The 16,777-nt window shown below is 44.5% G+C and overlaps 1 protein-coding gene across 2 annotated transcripts in view; it reads right to left on the bottom strand.

The window, feature by feature from the left end:
* ogdhl (oxoglutarate dehydrogenase L) overlaps window positions 1-16,777 on the bottom strand; it is a gene marked incomplete at its 3' end in the record, with an annotated part of 51,170 nt that overhangs the window by 15,660 nt on the left and 18,733 nt on the right. For both annotated transcript variants that reach the window (XM_083774774.1, XM_083774775.1), the window contains 7 exons: window positions 15,543-15,722; window positions 14,234-14,362; window positions 13,265-13,444; window positions 12,594-12,746; window positions 10,645-10,747; window positions 10,215-10,343; window positions 8,057-8,207 (listed from right to left, as the gene is read on the bottom strand). In XM_083774774.1, the coding sequence (XP_083630900.1) occupies window positions 8,057-8,207; window positions 10,215-10,343; window positions 10,645-10,747; window positions 12,594-12,746; window positions 13,265-13,444; window positions 14,234-14,362; window positions 15,543-15,722 (1,025 nt within the window). The remainder of the gene's footprint in view (window positions 1-8,056; window positions 8,208-10,214; window positions 10,344-10,644; window positions 10,748-12,593; window positions 12,747-13,264; window positions 13,445-14,233; window positions 14,363-15,542; window positions 15,723-16,777) is intronic.

The raw sequence follows: 16,777 nt of genomic DNA, 5'->3' as shown, positions 1-16,777 counted from the left end.
TAATGTATTATTACGTGAAACAACAACAACATGACAACAAGGTCATGATTAGTTAACAAGAAACAATGTGATACTAGTATGCAATTATACGGTGAAATACTTTCCACGTCAATTAGCATTGAGTTGAATATAGCGTCGTCGCGTTCTCTCCGCGGGAGCCCTCTTCGGATCAATTAGAACACAGTGGTTTGTAAGTAACGAGGGCATAGACTGCATAATTGCTTTGTTTGATCTTTGCGCTACATCTGCAGGATATCATCCTTCTCTTCAAGAAATCCTTTGATGTGAGAATGAAAGTGAGAGCGCAGCACTCGCAGGCAGCTAATGGAGCTAATGCACATTATTACTGCTTGCGCGACTCTGTTCTCATCACGCAGCCTAGTAGCACCAATACATCCATTTGTTTTGCAGTTCAGGTTAAAGGTGCAGTATAAGTGATATGTACAGTATCTTTGTTGAATTAAGTATTACGTATATATTTGGATAGTAATCATTGCTATAGAGCAGGGGTGCCCAAAAGGTAGATTGTGATCTACCAGTATGTAGATCACATGACATGGCCCTGAAGAATATCTAACAATATTAATTCTACAGATATCTGTGTATCTGTCTGTCATACCTCTCAGCATGTCAACATTTTAATGACTTTTTTTTGGTATTCAGACAGCCAGCAATGAGCTACACTATACCCGTTTCAAAAGCAGATTAAAAACAAGCATGTCAGGCTGCGAAAAATACCAAGCTTATAGTACGGTGATGTAAGCAACAAACACAGGTGCAGCCGACCAAATTAATAAGGGTTGTGTTAGCTCACAACGCATCAAATTGTGAAGGATCGTGAGCTTGTAGCTATTTTTTTAAAGTGCTGAAATATTTGTATATCTATACTTAACTAATGACGTGCTGAAAATAAGGACGCCAAGGGTTGACCCAGAGACCATTGGTTGGTATTGTGTGACACACACACACACACACACACACACACACACACACACACACACACACACACACACACACACACACACACACACACACACACACACACACACACACACACACACACACACACACACACACACACACCTTCTCTCCTCTTTCATTCTGACTCACTTGAGTACATATATGCACACATGCGCATGCCGTGCACACACACACAAAGGAGCCCATGCATTCCCTGTGCCTGGGGGCCCCATTAGTGAGGGAAGGGGGTACTTGGGCACCGTGCACACACCAAACCCACCCAAACCCAACACAGAGCAGTGAGTCCATTAGTCCACATTGTTCCATACAGCACAGCGACGCAAGCACGCCCAGTCGACTGGAACACCACAATATGCTCTGCTCCCCAGAGGAGTGTGTGTGTGTGTGTGTCTGTCTGTGTCTGTGTGTGTGTGTGTGTGTGTGTGTGTTTGTATTGCTATACCTCACAAGTGTAGTAGAATTTGAAAATGTGGACATTGTGTGGAATATGTCCATGCATGGTCCTCAAAAGAGATAGGGTTCCATTTAGGAACATATTGAGGTTGGGGTTAGGATGAGGTGTGTAGATCTATGCGCTGTGAGCTTGTAGACCGACTTCGGCTTTACAGTTATAGGCTTAACCAATACAAAATAAAATAAATTTCCATTCACAAAATCAGCATACTAAAATGTTGAAGTTTGTGTTTGTGTGTGTGTGTGTGTGTGTGTGTGTGTGTGTGTGGGGGGGCATGGAGTGAGGGAAGGAGAAAAAGAAAGAAAGGTATTTCGGATGACAGGGTGGGGGGAGGGGGGGGGGTGTTGAAGAAAGACAATAAATTGCAATCCATAGAGGGTCGGTGTGGACTGAAGCTCTCAGCCCAACCCGGGAGAACAGAAATAAACCGTTAAAACTAAATAAAACGAACAAATGGCGACAGCGAAAGCAGAGTAGGTGGGGTGCAGATATACTCGCTTGAATGCCTTCTCCAGCACTCCTCAAATGTTTTATGGGAAAGCGTGTTTATTGCCTCTGTCGAGGAATTGTTTTTAAATAAACACGACATCTAGAGGAAAGAGCACTTCTTGGCTGGACGAATGGATGACGCCAGTAAATGCGAGGCGAAGCGTAACTGGTTTGTTTAGCCCCTTTAGACCTGAAACGCAACTTTAAGTCACTATAGTCTGGACTGGAGGAGTGTCTGCTAAATGCCTAAATTCAATTGCAAACTGTGAATTACATGTCGCCTATCTTTTAACCACTGTAAGAATTACTTTTAACTTCAGCTGTTGAATAATAAGCAGATGTACAGGCTCATAACGTGGCACTAAGTGCCATGATACAAGCTTGTAGATCTGCCATTTTTGAAAAATCCTGAAAACGTGTGCAAATCTTTAATATCTATTCTTTCACAGCAAACATTTTTAACCTCATATTTTTGCTGCTGGGGGTTGGCGGCCAATTAGCCACATATAACTTTTGGGGGCCTTGAGAACCACCAATATAGAAACATAGGTTTTTCAGAACATTTAGAAGAGAGGTCTGAATGGTTTAGTGTGATGTACGGGCTGCGTGCTAAGTGGACCGCATCACTGGAGACTGAGTGGCTACTGGTGGAGAACTGATACGGGACAGGTGAGACAGACAGACGCACGCACGCACGCACGCACGCACGCACGCACACACACACACACACCATATTGTTTACGTGTCACTACTTAGCACCATGTGGCCGTCGCTTCATTCCCAGCGGACAGTGAGAGCTTCGTACAGTACTCATAGTACTAATAATAATTATGCATATTAAATCTCTATTTTTGAACATGTCAAATGAACGTTTGGACGATTTTGAATCATCTTGAACATAGAAGAAAAGAGTCCTTATATTCACACCTACTGGGGACAGGTGCGTCAGATGAACTGGAAGAGTAGGAAAAGACTGGAATCCTAAAAAATATCTGCAAAAGCAGACTCAGAGGTTAGAAGACAGTCTTTTGGTGCAGGGCTCAATAATGAAATAGAAGTGCAGAAGTATAGCCAGCACAGAATGACAATACATGTCCTTTTCATATGGTTTATTTAGCTCTCATGGACAAGCAGCGTTGCATGCCCATAGGTAAATAAACCATGTAAAAAGGACATGCATTGTCACCGTGTGCTGGCTACTTCTGCACTTTCTATAAGAAAAAGTTTGAGAAATACTATTTTGAAAGACAGGCTCGAACGGGTGACTTATTGATGCTCAGGGTTCCTGGTGCTCAGACAGAGCTATAGGCAAGGGGTGTCCCATCTGCCTGGAATGAGCTTCAGAAGTCTTTAAAAAAAAAAGTTTACTTTCACTTTCATCCTGTTTAAATCATTGTATTTATTGATGACTGTACTTTGTTGAGCACTAGGTTTTTTGTATTGTTACTTGGGCTACATTTACAAATGAGGGCCTGCCCCATTGTACTCCAGGTTTAAACAAAGGTTATGATGATGATGATGACAACAACGACGACGATGATGAAATGTGATTAAATCTAAGTTATAAGTTGAGCACTACTCAAGCCTATACTGTATGTCATCACAAAAGCAACCAACACAGACACAGTCCATGATGTCTGAATACCAGAGGTGGGGACTTGGACTCGAGACTCGAGACTCGACTTGGACTCGAGTCCCGATTTTGATGACTTTAGACTTGCTTGATCAAATCAAAAATAGACTTGGACTTGCTTGGGACTTGAATGCCAAAGACTTGAGACTTGACTTGACTTGAACGCCAAGGACTTGAGACTTGACTTGACTTGAGCCCTCTTGACTTGAACATTTTCAAGTCACTTAATACCTTACAGCATCTGATTATCTTTTTTATGACATGTAAAATAGTTTGGTATTTGTATATAAAGGGATGCCGCGGATCGGATATCGGGTCGATATCAGCCAAAAAACGTGATCGGGATCGGATCGGACTACAGCGAAAATGACCGATCCATTCCAAGCACTGCAAGCACTCCACTCCAGTCCATTCTAGTACTCCACTCCAGGACTTTATTCCTCCAGCAGTGTGCGCTACAGAGGTAACCTCGCATCACCAGGCTTTCCACCGCCTCGGAGGAAAGCCTGGTCTCTGTTTCAAAAGTCCGTATGATCCGGGCTGGGGCCGGATGATGTGGTTACGTCATGTTGTAGTATTGTTTTGTAGTCAAGAAGCGGAAGCGGAAACTTCCTTTTCCCTCTAAATAAAAGCTCTCGCTTACGAGAGCTTTTATTGAGAGGGAAAAGGAAGTTTCCGCTTCCGCTTCTTCCTGTTTGTAAGCATATCATCCGGCTCCAGCCCGGATCATATACCGAAATGAAGTGGTGCCCAGGCTACTACAGAGGCATTGGCAGCCCCAGTCACACTTCACAGTGGCAGTCTTGCACAGTGCAGGCTGCTAGGCTAGCCACTAGCTATTACTGCGCGCTGCTACTCAGTGTGGAGAAAGCCACATTGACAGCCGCTCCCGCATGGGAGTATTATATATTCTAAAACAAAAAAGACCCAACAGCCGAGTGCAAAAATGGATTCGCCACCGTGGCAACAACAGCAGCAAAGTTTCAGCCTTAGCTCCATGCAAGCTAATCTTTAGCATTGATTAGCGTCAACATCTTAGACGAGAGACGGAACAGCGCAACAAGCTGACAGCTGAGCATGACGACATGCTCATGTTCTTAAAATGATATATCCCCACAGTCCCCAACAGTTGGTTGACAAATATGACCGCTGTTTGTCAATACTTATGTGACAGACCATGCTATGATGCTAATAACTGCTTAAGTGCTAACCAATGCTTAAATAAACAGACACTATTGCCATTGTCACGGACAGACAGTGTGCTGTGTAGCTGTAGGACAGTATGCACGGTTTGGGGATCAGGGGTCCCCACTCCCAGCCAAATGATAGGTTCCATTTGTACACTCTAAATTGACATTGATTTTACAATATAAACAAATACAAAATAATAATTTGGGGTCACAGAGATACAAATTGCTGGGTCCTTAAAATTTTGTGCATAATGTGCATAATACTAATAAATAGTATGGATAAAAAAAGGCATAGAATACAATAAAATAAATTTGTCACTAGAACACTTCCACATTTGAAGTATAGGCTCAAGTTGTTAAAAATAAATGGGTCAGTTATTCTCAACCTATACTCATGTGGAACTTGTTTGTTGACTATTATTCTGGGGAGGTGTTGTTCTCTGTTTTGAGTAATAATATTATCACTTGATCAATCCTGATTCAACATTCCAGACTATAAAATCTGTAATAAAAGGTAAAGATAAAAAAAATGTCTGACAGATTTGGGAAAGCATAGAGCGACTTAAATATGTGCTGGATCGGATTGGATCGATATCGGATCGGTATCAGTTATCGGATCGGTTTTGATGATTTTAGATCGGTATCGGATCGGGAGTGGAAAAAGTGGATCGAGGCATTATGTAACATTCCTCTTCTACCCTGGATTTGAACACCTTTTCAGTGCAAGTAATGACATTTTACCATTGTAATAATAATAGCCTGCTTGCTCAGGGGAAACATTTAATTTGTGTCAGATCCTGTGTCTCGGTGAGACATGACCTTTGACATGATCTAAATGGCTCAATAGATGCTCATGATTTATGTAAATCTTTACATATCATTAATTAGTATTATGTCTTGGTGGGACTTGTTTGGGACTCGAAACAAAAGGTAAGGACTTGGTTGGGACTTGAAACAAAATGCTTAGGACTTGATGGGACTCGAAACAAAAGGTAAGGACTTGGTTGGGACTTGAAACAAAATGCTTAGGACTTGGTTGGGACTCGAAACTAAAAGTTCAGGACTTGGACTTGCTTGGGACTTGAATGCCAAAGACTTGAGACTTGACTTGACTTGAGAGCAAAGACTTGAGACTCGACTTGGACTTGCAACATAGGGACTTCCTCCCACCTCTGCTGAATACACTAATCTGATCACTTCGTTGCAAGTAAGAGTGTGGACAATCACTTCTAATGATCAGATTGGCGAAACTAATCGGAACTTTCCAGCGATCTGAACAAAGCTCAAGGGTAGGCAGTGGATCTCTCCACTCACACAGAGTGTATCTGCTAGGTGTGGATCTCTCCACTCACACAGAGTGTATCTGCTAGGTGTGGATCTCTCCACTCACACAGAGTGTATCTGCTAGGTGTGGATCTCTCCACTCACACAGAGTGTATCTGCTAGGTGTGGATCTCTCCACTCACACAGAGTGTTACAATCAGAACTGCAGCCTCACTCCCAATCTTCTGCTGTAGTCTGAAAACCCACCTGTTCAGACTCCATCATGGCCCGTAGCACTTAATTACCATATCCCTTAGATAGCACTTTATGCAGACTTAGATAGCATATTATACAGACTTATAGCATGTTACGTAGACAGCACTAGAATTGCATTTTATGTAGTCATAGCGCTAGCACTATACTATAGTATGTATGGTATAGTATAGTATGTATAGTTTATATGTATTGTGACAAAGCACATTTCAATGTTCTTATGCTTTATTTTCGCCATATGCATGTTATTATTTATGTGAAGAAAGGTAACATGTGATGCTGATTATTTAAATATTATCTTCTATTTCACAAGTATGGTAATGGGCCTTGTACAGGGGTGAGTGACAGCTGTCAGTGATTGGTTGATTGTCACCACCCAAGGTTATGAATAGAGGGAGTGACACACGGGGAGGGGGGATCGCCAAACAAACAGAGTGCAGGCCTGCACGGAGGAAGAGAGGAGCTTCAGGCGCTAGACAGCGTTTACAGTACGACCGCGATTTAAGGTGTAAACAAGCTTATCTGCAGCCTAGTCGTTGTAAAGAACAGTCGGGCCCAGCGGACTGGGCATCACGGGTGCCGCTGCCGAGAGGGACCGGAGTTGGAACGGAGGATAACCAGCCGGTGATTGGAGGCTATCAGGGCTACTACTGCTACCGGTGAGACCGTTCCGAGGTTGTTCTGTGTGGATTGGATTACAAATATAGGGGTACCCCGAACGTTTTTCATATTTTCTTTGGATCGTTTTTTGAGCAGAGGAACTTTTTCGTTGCGTTGGAAGTTTGGGACAGTTGTATAGACTCTTGCGTGCGCGCGCCTCATCTGAGGGGGACGACGGACGCGGACATTATTCTCTGCTGACTTAGGGGGGGTTTGGGAAATAATTATTGTTTGGTGGTTTAAGTTGTGAGCCTGTTTATTTTATTTAATATGGAAAGAGACAGGGAGAGGCGTTACCATCCAAGTGTATTGTCTACTGTTGTTCTGTCAATGGCTATATCTCTGAGCATCTCTATATAAATCACTCATAATATAACCCTACGATCCCGCTTACATTTTTCCTTAGTAATATTTTGCCTTGCATGAGTGAAGGGCGATTGTTACAGTATAGTTTCATTATATAGATACGTTCTTAGCTTACACATGATATGATGATTGATGATAACTACTTTTTGTGTATGTGATGTATTGCCTTGCTTTTTGTTCTTGCTTAATGTAAATCGCTCTGGATTAAGAGCGTCTGCTAAATGCCTAAATTGTAAATTGTAGTGTCTCCGCTCTGTGCGGATCTCTCCACTCACACAGAGGCCCCTTTTCCACCAAAATAACTTTGGTTCTAGAACTGGTTCCGTTCTTTATTTGTTATGATGGTTTATATCACATCTTCCATCCTGAATAGTGACATGCCCACCAGTTCCCACTTCAGGGCAAGACATATGACAACTTTTACAGATCTGAACCAATCAAATTTAGGCGGAAAAAAAAAAATTGACGCGTTTTCATCATGCAAACAAAGTGAAAAGCTTATACTGGATCTCTTGTCCACTAGTCCCTTCCTAACATTTTAGTCTAGTTTTTATTTGTTATCGAAATTGTCAGTATATTTAGTCTTAGTTTTAGTCATCATAGCTTAGTTTTCATTTAGTTTCCACTTAGTTTTCCTCAGTGGAAAAAAGGTAGTCGACGAACATTTTTCGTCTTAGTTTTAGTCCACAGAATCAGCACTGCTCTGATAGGTGTGGGGTCCGGTTGCCACGACGACGCACCACTCACCTGAAGGTCCCTCTCTCCACGTCCTGCCCGCTGAGTCGCACGTGGATCCCGTCTCTGAGCAGAGAGCCGAACGCCATGTACTCGCCCAGAGCCCAGTCCATCTGACGCCGCTTCACCATGTCGGCCCGGCCCCGCAGGATGCGAGACACGCCTGGAGAGGCGGAATACATTGTTTTATTTGGATTGTCTTGTTCCACGTAAACGTATGTTTTCTCATGCCAATAAAGCTCCTTTGAAATGAATTGAGAGAGAGAGAGAGAGAGAGAGAGAGAGAGAGAGAGATAATACATCATTTTAGGCATTCAGCAGACGCTCTGAATCCAGAGCCACTTACAGTAAGCAAGGACAAAACATGGTAATACATCAAATGCATAGAAATATTCTAGTATCATGAGTAAACAATAATAAACAATAATCTGTACATTGAAACTATATAACACTATAGGATTTTTAGGGTTTGCATGAGCTGGAAAGGTTGTCGAGGCTAAGGCAAGTGCTACAGGCACTACAGGCGCACGCACGCACACACTCACGCACAGTAATTGCATCTACCCTAAAAATCCCTATATGGATCCAAGCCGAACTGCGATGGGGCAACAGACACGAGAGGTGACGTTTTGGATGGGAAGTGGGGAACACAGAGAGAGGAATGTACTGTATTATACGTATAAAAAGCAATGGACCGCTATGCTATGCTATTGTAATTAAAAACATCTGTGCTCGCTCTAAAGAGTGAGTCGCACCAGCTGTGCAGTGCAGACACCTGCCACGCCTGAGCCATGGCTTCACAGGTGAAGCGCTTTTATCGACCCGCCGAAGATCATCGCCGAGGAAATATGTCTGTGCACAGGAGCAGTTTGAAAACGAGATATCATCTCGGTCTCTGTCGGGTGGAAACCTCATATGACCACGGGTTCAAATTCAATCAGAAATAGCTAAAGTAATCAGTGGTAAATCAGCAGTAATCCTGGTCTCTATACTGCCTCACCATGGTCAGCCCCCCGGCCTGATGGAGGGGAGAGGAACTGGTTGGAATAATGCTGGGGAAACTCCCCCCTGTCAGGAGAAAAGAATGCCTCATGCATTGATGGAAGCATGATGTCAGTCCGTTGCTCTCCCCAGGTTGGCGGAGGGACTGTAGAGCCCAGGATTACATTCGATAATTAACACAGGGTGAAAAAATGGGTTACAAAATTGTGGGATAAAAATCACAGAATTTTGTTTTGCAAAAAGTTAGCAGATCTAGAAGCTCAATATGAGCTTCGAGCTTGCAGATCTACTACTCTTGATACTTTTGTGTGACGCTGTAGGTGTAGGATAATCAAGAAGGGCATTAATTTAAAACCCAAAAGTTAAATATGGAGAAAAGAGTTTCTGCCTGACAGCAATGATAATACTTTATTAAAAAAATATATAGAGTCAAGTGGCCCTGATCTTTTACGACATTGTACGTCACTCCACTATGGTAACAAGGAAGATTAGGTTCATTTTCACCGAGGTGATGGAAAGTGAAAGTGAGCACAGTGAGAGCCTGTATGTCCCCAATTTTGCCCGTGGAGTAAAAGTACAATATTTGACTCTGAGATGTAGCGGTAAATGGTAAATGGTGCATTTATATAGCGCCGATATCCAAGGCGCTTTACAGAGATTGTGCATTACATTCACACACCAGAGGATGCCAGAGGAAACCATGCAAGGCACCAACCTGCACATCGGGAGCAATTAGACGTTGCTCAAGGACACTTGGACACTAACTCTGGGGGAGCCCATGGGTCAACTCAACAGAGCAAGATCTAAAAGTGAGGAAGGCACTTGCATGGAGGGCCCTGAATGGCATGGCCAGTGTATGGAACTCCAACCTCCCCCGACAAATCAAACTCAGCTTCTTCTATGCGACGGTAGAATCTGTTCTCCTACGTATATGGCAGTGAATGCTGGACCCTGAAGCCAACTCTGCAGAAGGCTCTAGACAGGGTGCTACACCAGAATGTTACGTGTAGTGCTCAACATCAGCAAGGGCACACATGTTACCAATGAGAATCTGTATGCTGGAATATTCAGGGTGGTTACCAACTCTCCATCATTTAGCTGGGGACCACCTGGAACCGCCTCAAGGACCACTGGTTGAAAACCACTGCTATAGAGCGTTGAGACTGACCAGGGTGGATGTTGAAGAGGTCCAGAGGAACGGAGCTGGCCGCCTGTCCGATGTGCTTCAGCGTCTGCTCGTCCAGTCCAGTGGGAGGACAGCTCATGCTCTTCGGCTCGCCCTGCGGCGTGAAGAACTCTACGGAGACAGGAGAAGAGACCACGTGTGCGTTAAGTTAGATTATTACACAATAAATCCTGGAGGGGGAGGGCTGGAGAGGGGAGGGGGTCACCTGTCAGCAGGGAGTGTTGGGTGTAGGGAGTGTTGGGTGTAGGACGAAGGAGGCTCTACGTCCTCCCGGTGGGGGCTCCTCACTGGCAGGTAGGAGCCAGTAGGATACGACAGCAGTGACGACATACAGAAATGCGTTGGCATAACAAACTGAATTGGGGAGAAAAAAGTTAAACGTTTTTTTTTATTATAGATTTGTTATTCGTACCTGGCCAGGGGGAGTCTAGCCAGCTACGGATGTCGAGAATCTTCTCGTCCTTGGAGCGAGCGTACGCCTCCTCACAGATCTTATCATAGTTAGAAACTTCTTCCTGCAACCCAAATGAACATGGTATGATGGTTTCATTAGTCTCGCGTGGCCATACTGTTAGCCTCTCGGAATTTTCAATGCTTCCGTCATACAGTCTGGAGCAACGGAAGCTCTGATCATGAGTAAAATATGAAGCGGAAGTGAAGCCTCCTCCTCCCCACTTCTGTTTCATCTTTACATTCGCGCAAATCTATCCTAATATAAATCAAAATCATCTAAGCACATATAGCTTGCTGCTTAGCAGAAATGGAAATAAAAGAATGAGATTTAAACGGAAACGGAAATGGCAGCTTCCTTTCCTCGGATTTCGGAAGGTGTAGTTCCAGACTATAGCATTCGGGGATTGTGGAATAGTTTTCTGGCTATACGCGAGACTGATTCATTACAGTCACATCAGTACACTGGTCAGCAGATATCCTCACGTTGTCAAGAGTAGCTCGTTACAGCTGAGTGGACGTTGGTGTTGTTAGCAAGTTGATCGCTGCTATAGCTAGTTTGTGAAAGGCACTGCTGGAATGTCAATAAATGACGGCCCCATCGTTATCCGATTTCAACATACCCATAATGACGGAACTCTGGCAACGAATACGTTCTGGGTTATAGAGCCACTGTGTCTACTGTAGTTATCCACACAGCTGCAACAACATGTGTCACTGGCAACTCTTTGATTTGACCAAAATCTGGCATCCTTGCAGGAAAAAATTATATGAGATCACTATCTGATTTTCTGGTCAGGCAATGCAATACATAAGCTGATTCAGACAAACCTTCTACTACAGTGTGTGTGTGTGTGTGTGTGTGTGTGTGTGTGTGTGTGTGTGTGTGTGTGTGCGTGCGTGCGAAGAGAAAGGCACAGCGATAGACAAAGCCAAAGAGACAGAGTGAGAGAGAGAGAGAGAGACAAAAAATAAATGGTGCTGGTGAAGGCTGTAAAAACGTTGGGGGGATGGGGTGGGGTGGGTGTACTGTACAGTATGTAGTCTGCAGGAACGTTGACGGTTCTACCTCGGTGCTTTACTTATTGTTTATGGGTTTTCTTTTTTTCTGAGCCAAACCAAGCAGGCCACAGTATACAGAAAGCCACAGTGTCCATCACAGCACACTGACTGCTGCGTGAAGCATTTCTCTGCCGTCGCCGCCATAAAACAACAGACGGCCACGGATGGATGTCGGCCTCCCGCTCACACAGCCGCAGTTTTCGGGACGGAGCGCTTTTTTTGAGCGATGTCGCCGAGCGACCACCAACAACCTGAGGACTATTTCAACGTCGCCACGAAGAAGCCATATATATGAAGGACTGCCATGTATGAAACCCCCGGCACTAAATTGAACCTCAGGACTGCTGAACCAGTGGCCGTCCATTTAATGCACAACACGTGGCAGCTAGTGATATAGCAAATGAAACGTGTCTGCGCAGACAGTGGAGACTATACAAAATGTTTTCTAGTTCAAACGCCGGCCAAAAAGAAGAACCCTCACCTTTAACTCCTGCAGCGTGACCACACCCTCACCTCATACTCCTGCCCGGCCCTAACTGGGCCCTAACTGATCAGGCCCTAGGCCTTTTGTGCAGAACTCAACACAGAGAAAAAGTGAAACGCCAGTCAGCACCATCTTCATAATAGATAAATACAAACAGACATTACAGAACTATTATTTTTATTATTCGAAACAAATTCAATATATATATATTTTTTTTTTCATGGAGCCCCAGGCCCGGCCCGGCCCTACTGATTAGCATACATTTTAGGCCCGGCCCGGCCCTAAAATGTTGGGTCGGGTCGGGCCTGGTGGGGTTCGGGCAGAGTTTGAGAACTCTAGTGACCACGCCCTCGGCGAACCCTCACCTCAAACTCCTGCAGCGTGACCACGCCCTCGGCGATGAGCCTGTCCGAGTACTTCTTCAGAACGTGCTCCTGCTGGCGGATCCGCTTGTACATGAGCGGCTGGGTGAACATGGGCTCGTCCATCTCGTTGTGGCCGAAACGTCTGTAACACACCTGGACAGACACGCACGTGACACACACACACACACACACACACACACACACACACACATTATTATAGTAAACACACATGCACACACATTGCCACAAACATATGAATTAATTCACTACATCAACGAGTCACACGATCGGGATCAGAAACCGGGTCTTTGTCAAGAGGTCATTCAACAGCATGGACGTCAAGAGCGAGAAGAGTCTATGACGTTTGGGAAGGGAGGGGACCAGACGTCCTAGACTGTCCATTGTTCCGACCTCCCATTGTTCCGAAATTACTAAGCCTATACAGTATATCTCTAACCCTAACCCTAAACATAACCGCAAGCACGGGAGCAGCGCATGTTCGCCAACCAGCAGCGCATGTTCGCCCACCTTTCCGGATGTTCGGACTAACGGGACTTCGGATCTATGGGCAGTCCCTGGGGAGCTAGGGGGACGTGCTACGACTGACCAGGGTGTGTAGAGGGAAGGGAGGAGGGGGGCAGCCGGACGTCCTATATACAGTATAGACTGACCAGGTCGATGACGACGTCCTTGTGGAAGGTGCTCCTCCACTCGGCGGCCACACGGCACACGTACATGACCGCCTCGGGGTCGTCTGCGTTCACGTGGAAGATGGGCGCGTTGACCACCTTGGCCACGTCCGTGGGGTACGGGGAGGAGCGCGCCACGCGCGGGTCCGTCGTGAAGCCGATCTGAGACGGAACAACCGTCGTGAACACATCAATTCAATAGGGAACCAACTCATATTCTCTCATTGTCAAAGTATCACAGTTTGATATGCAATATGCACTAGGCCACGGATCCCCATTTGATGCATTTTTGAATATAATTATCTGTGACCCCAATCTAAAAGGTAAAATCCTCAGTGCTCATTTACAGATGGAGTGCAACGATTTTTTTCCCACCCTAAAACATGATCATCAGGTGTTATTATAATATAAGGGGGAAGAACTTTTTCCAAAAACTGTACAGTATTTGTTAAAATCATGCTTTTAAGTGGACACGCCCACCAGTCGGTGGTGGGTGGTGATCCACCTGAAATGAAGCCACACCCACAGCTGTAGTTGTATGATAAAGGGGGAGGGGTTAGGGGAGGGGCTGATAGTGTGGTGTCACTATATTACTGTTTACTTCATTGGCCCGTTTGACTGTCAAGGGTTCAGCCTCCAGGAAGAAACCTTAAATACAAAGTTAATACACCATTGAACATAAAAACGACTCCAGGGTGTCTAATGAAGTACCGTCACCTCAGACACATGAAAAACTGGAAAAATTGTGGCACTCCATCTTTAACTCAAAGTGTACAAAATGCGTGGAACCAAATGGACCCATATGGGTCAATTTGTATACACTCACGCATAAAGGTCCCGATGTTGAGAAGAAGCAGTGTATTAACGTATACAAAATGATCAAACAATGTCATCATTGGCAGATGACTCAGATATGTTATATTATATATCTCCTCTCATCATATTGCGCACCTGATTGTTGACCACAACATGTATGGTGCCATGCGTGGTGTAGGAGGGAAGCTCACTCAGGTGAAAGGTCTCGTACACGACGCCTTGTCCGGCGAACGCAGCGTCCCCGTGAATCAGTATGGACATGACCTACAGTGTAAGAGAACATTCAACCCTGAATCAATGTAGACGTGACCTGTAAGAGTCCACATTCAACCCTGAATCAATATATGGACATGACCTGTAAAGCGTTATTCATAGTCTGATTTATCGGTGGTGAGGTGACCACCGCAACTACAACTACTAAGTATTGGTGTGGTCACCTCACCACCGAAGATCCAGACTATGAATAGGCCTCAAGAGTCCACATTCAACCCTGAATCCATATGGACATGTTCTGTAAGAGCACATTCAAGTGACGTGTCATTGCAGCTACAGTTGTAGCTTTGTAGCTTTGCATCTGGAAGTTGAACCCATGCAGCTCAGCTTCAATTTGTAGCTTTGTAGCTTTTGCAGCAGCTATACAAACGTCGGATGCATCTTGGCATCTTCATGTCGCTATGAGTCAACATGACCTTTGGTCAAAAACAGATGAACCCACTATAAGAACCTGAGGCAGGTTCTACAATTGCCTTCTAAACCAGTAGTTCTCACACTTCTTCCCTCCAAAATGATATGTATTTTCAGACTCCCATCTGGAAAATGCTATGTGCCAGGGAGGAGGGACCCCCAGAAGAGAAGAATTGTGTTAAAACTTTCAAGATGCTTCAATAGTGTTCAAAAGTAGCAGATGTACAAGCTTGTAGCGAAGTTATGCGCTGTGAGCTTAATACAACTGTTCAGTATATGTAGGGTTTAGGGTTTAGGGTTTAGTGTTTAGGGATCCATCTCTTATCCACTCTTATCCCTTATCCCTAAACTTATTGCCATTTTTACTATTTTGAAAAACATTTTAAAATAGTTCAACTAACCCGATCTACATCGAGACTTTGTGAGCTTGTAGATCGGCTATTTAAAACTATTTTAAATGGGGGTTTTTTTATAGTAAAAAATGGCAAATGAGTTTAGGGATAAGGGTTAAGGGGTAGCCCTTAGTATATATGGGGATGGGGTTAGGGTACCCTATGTGTTGCCCTATGTGTCTCAGAACTGTAGGGTTTATGATGGGGTTAAGGTACCTATTTGCCCTGCGTGTCTCCACTGTAGACCTGTTCAGCGTATAGAGTTTATAATGGGGCCAGGGTTAGGGTATACCTTTTTGCCCTGCGTGTCTCCACTGTAGACCGGTTCAGCGTATAGAGTTTATAATGGGGCCAGGGTTAGGGTATACCTTTTTGCCCTGCGTGTCTCCGCTGTAAAACTGCTGGGCCTTGGTCTTGCCCTGCACCACTGGGTCCACAGCCTCCAGGTGTGACGGGTTGGCCATGAGCGACAGTGCGATGTTCCTGTCCGTCTCGCGGTTGATCCTCTGGTGGAACATTCCCAGATGGTACTTCACGTCCCCGGAGCCCTAGCAGCAACCAAGGTCACATCGACACAATGCAATGCGTGTTAGTCTTCACAGCGACTTATAGAACACTAAACTTCACTTTTGTCAGACCATCACTAAACCTGGGTATATTTTAGTATTAAATTAAATAAATTATTATTATTTTCTTTTGGAATATTTTAATATTCTCCGTACTGAAGGATTGCACAGTATTAATGGCTCGTACACACTACACGATATTTGCTCCGGTTATGCTTTCGGGGACCATTTTTGGCGCTCGCCGATAAAACGCAGAGGTTTTGCTCGCTGTGTGTGAAAGGCTCTGCGAGAAGATAAAAGCTGATAAAAGTGCTCGCGGACGCCTTCCCGACCGTTTCTGAATATCAGCGCTTGCATCACACAACTTATTCTCCTCTGTGTCAGGATATTAAAAATGCGATAAAGAAGCATTGGTACATCCTCATGTGGGGAACATGTACAAAGAGCCTCCCATTTTTGCACATAAACGTGCTAAGAATGTAAGAGACTGTAGTGAGAGCAGACTGTTATGTTCCTCCATCCCACGTTATGTCAGAATTACCTATACGGGTAACTTTCCATGCAATAATTGTGTTCATTGCAATGCAATGATCAGTTTTTACATCCACATTCAGGTAAAAAGATTGATATCAAGAGTATTATAACCGGCAAGACGAAATGTGTGGTTTACCTGTTGAAGTGCCCTTGTGGACTTTGTTATGTAGGCAAAACTAAAAGAGAATTAAAAGTGAGGATTACAGAACATAAGAGCAATATTAGAAACGGGGATGAAACATCTCCTGTGGCTAGACACTTTAACGAGGTGGGACATAAAGTGTGCTCTCTTAGGTTCCAGGGTATAGAGGCTGTTCAGCCCTTAAAAAGAGGGGACCGTGAGAAACTGCTGTTACAGAGAGAAGTGTGGTATACACACCTTACAAACTGCTGTTACAGAGAGAAGCGTGGTCTATACACACCTTACAAACTGCTGTTACAGAGAGAAGTGTGGTCTATACACACCTTACAAACTGCTGTTACAGAGAGAACTGAGAAGTGTG

This window comes from Protomyctophum parallelum (assembly GCF_964188405.1).
Source record: "Protomyctophum parallelum genome assembly, chromosome: 10".
NCBI lineage: Eukaryota > Metazoa > Chordata > Actinopteri > Myctophiformes > Myctophidae > Protomyctophum > Protomyctophum parallelum.
The sequence above is the reverse complement of the archived record's forward strand: the minus strand, read 5'-3'. Positions and strand labels throughout refer to the sequence as shown.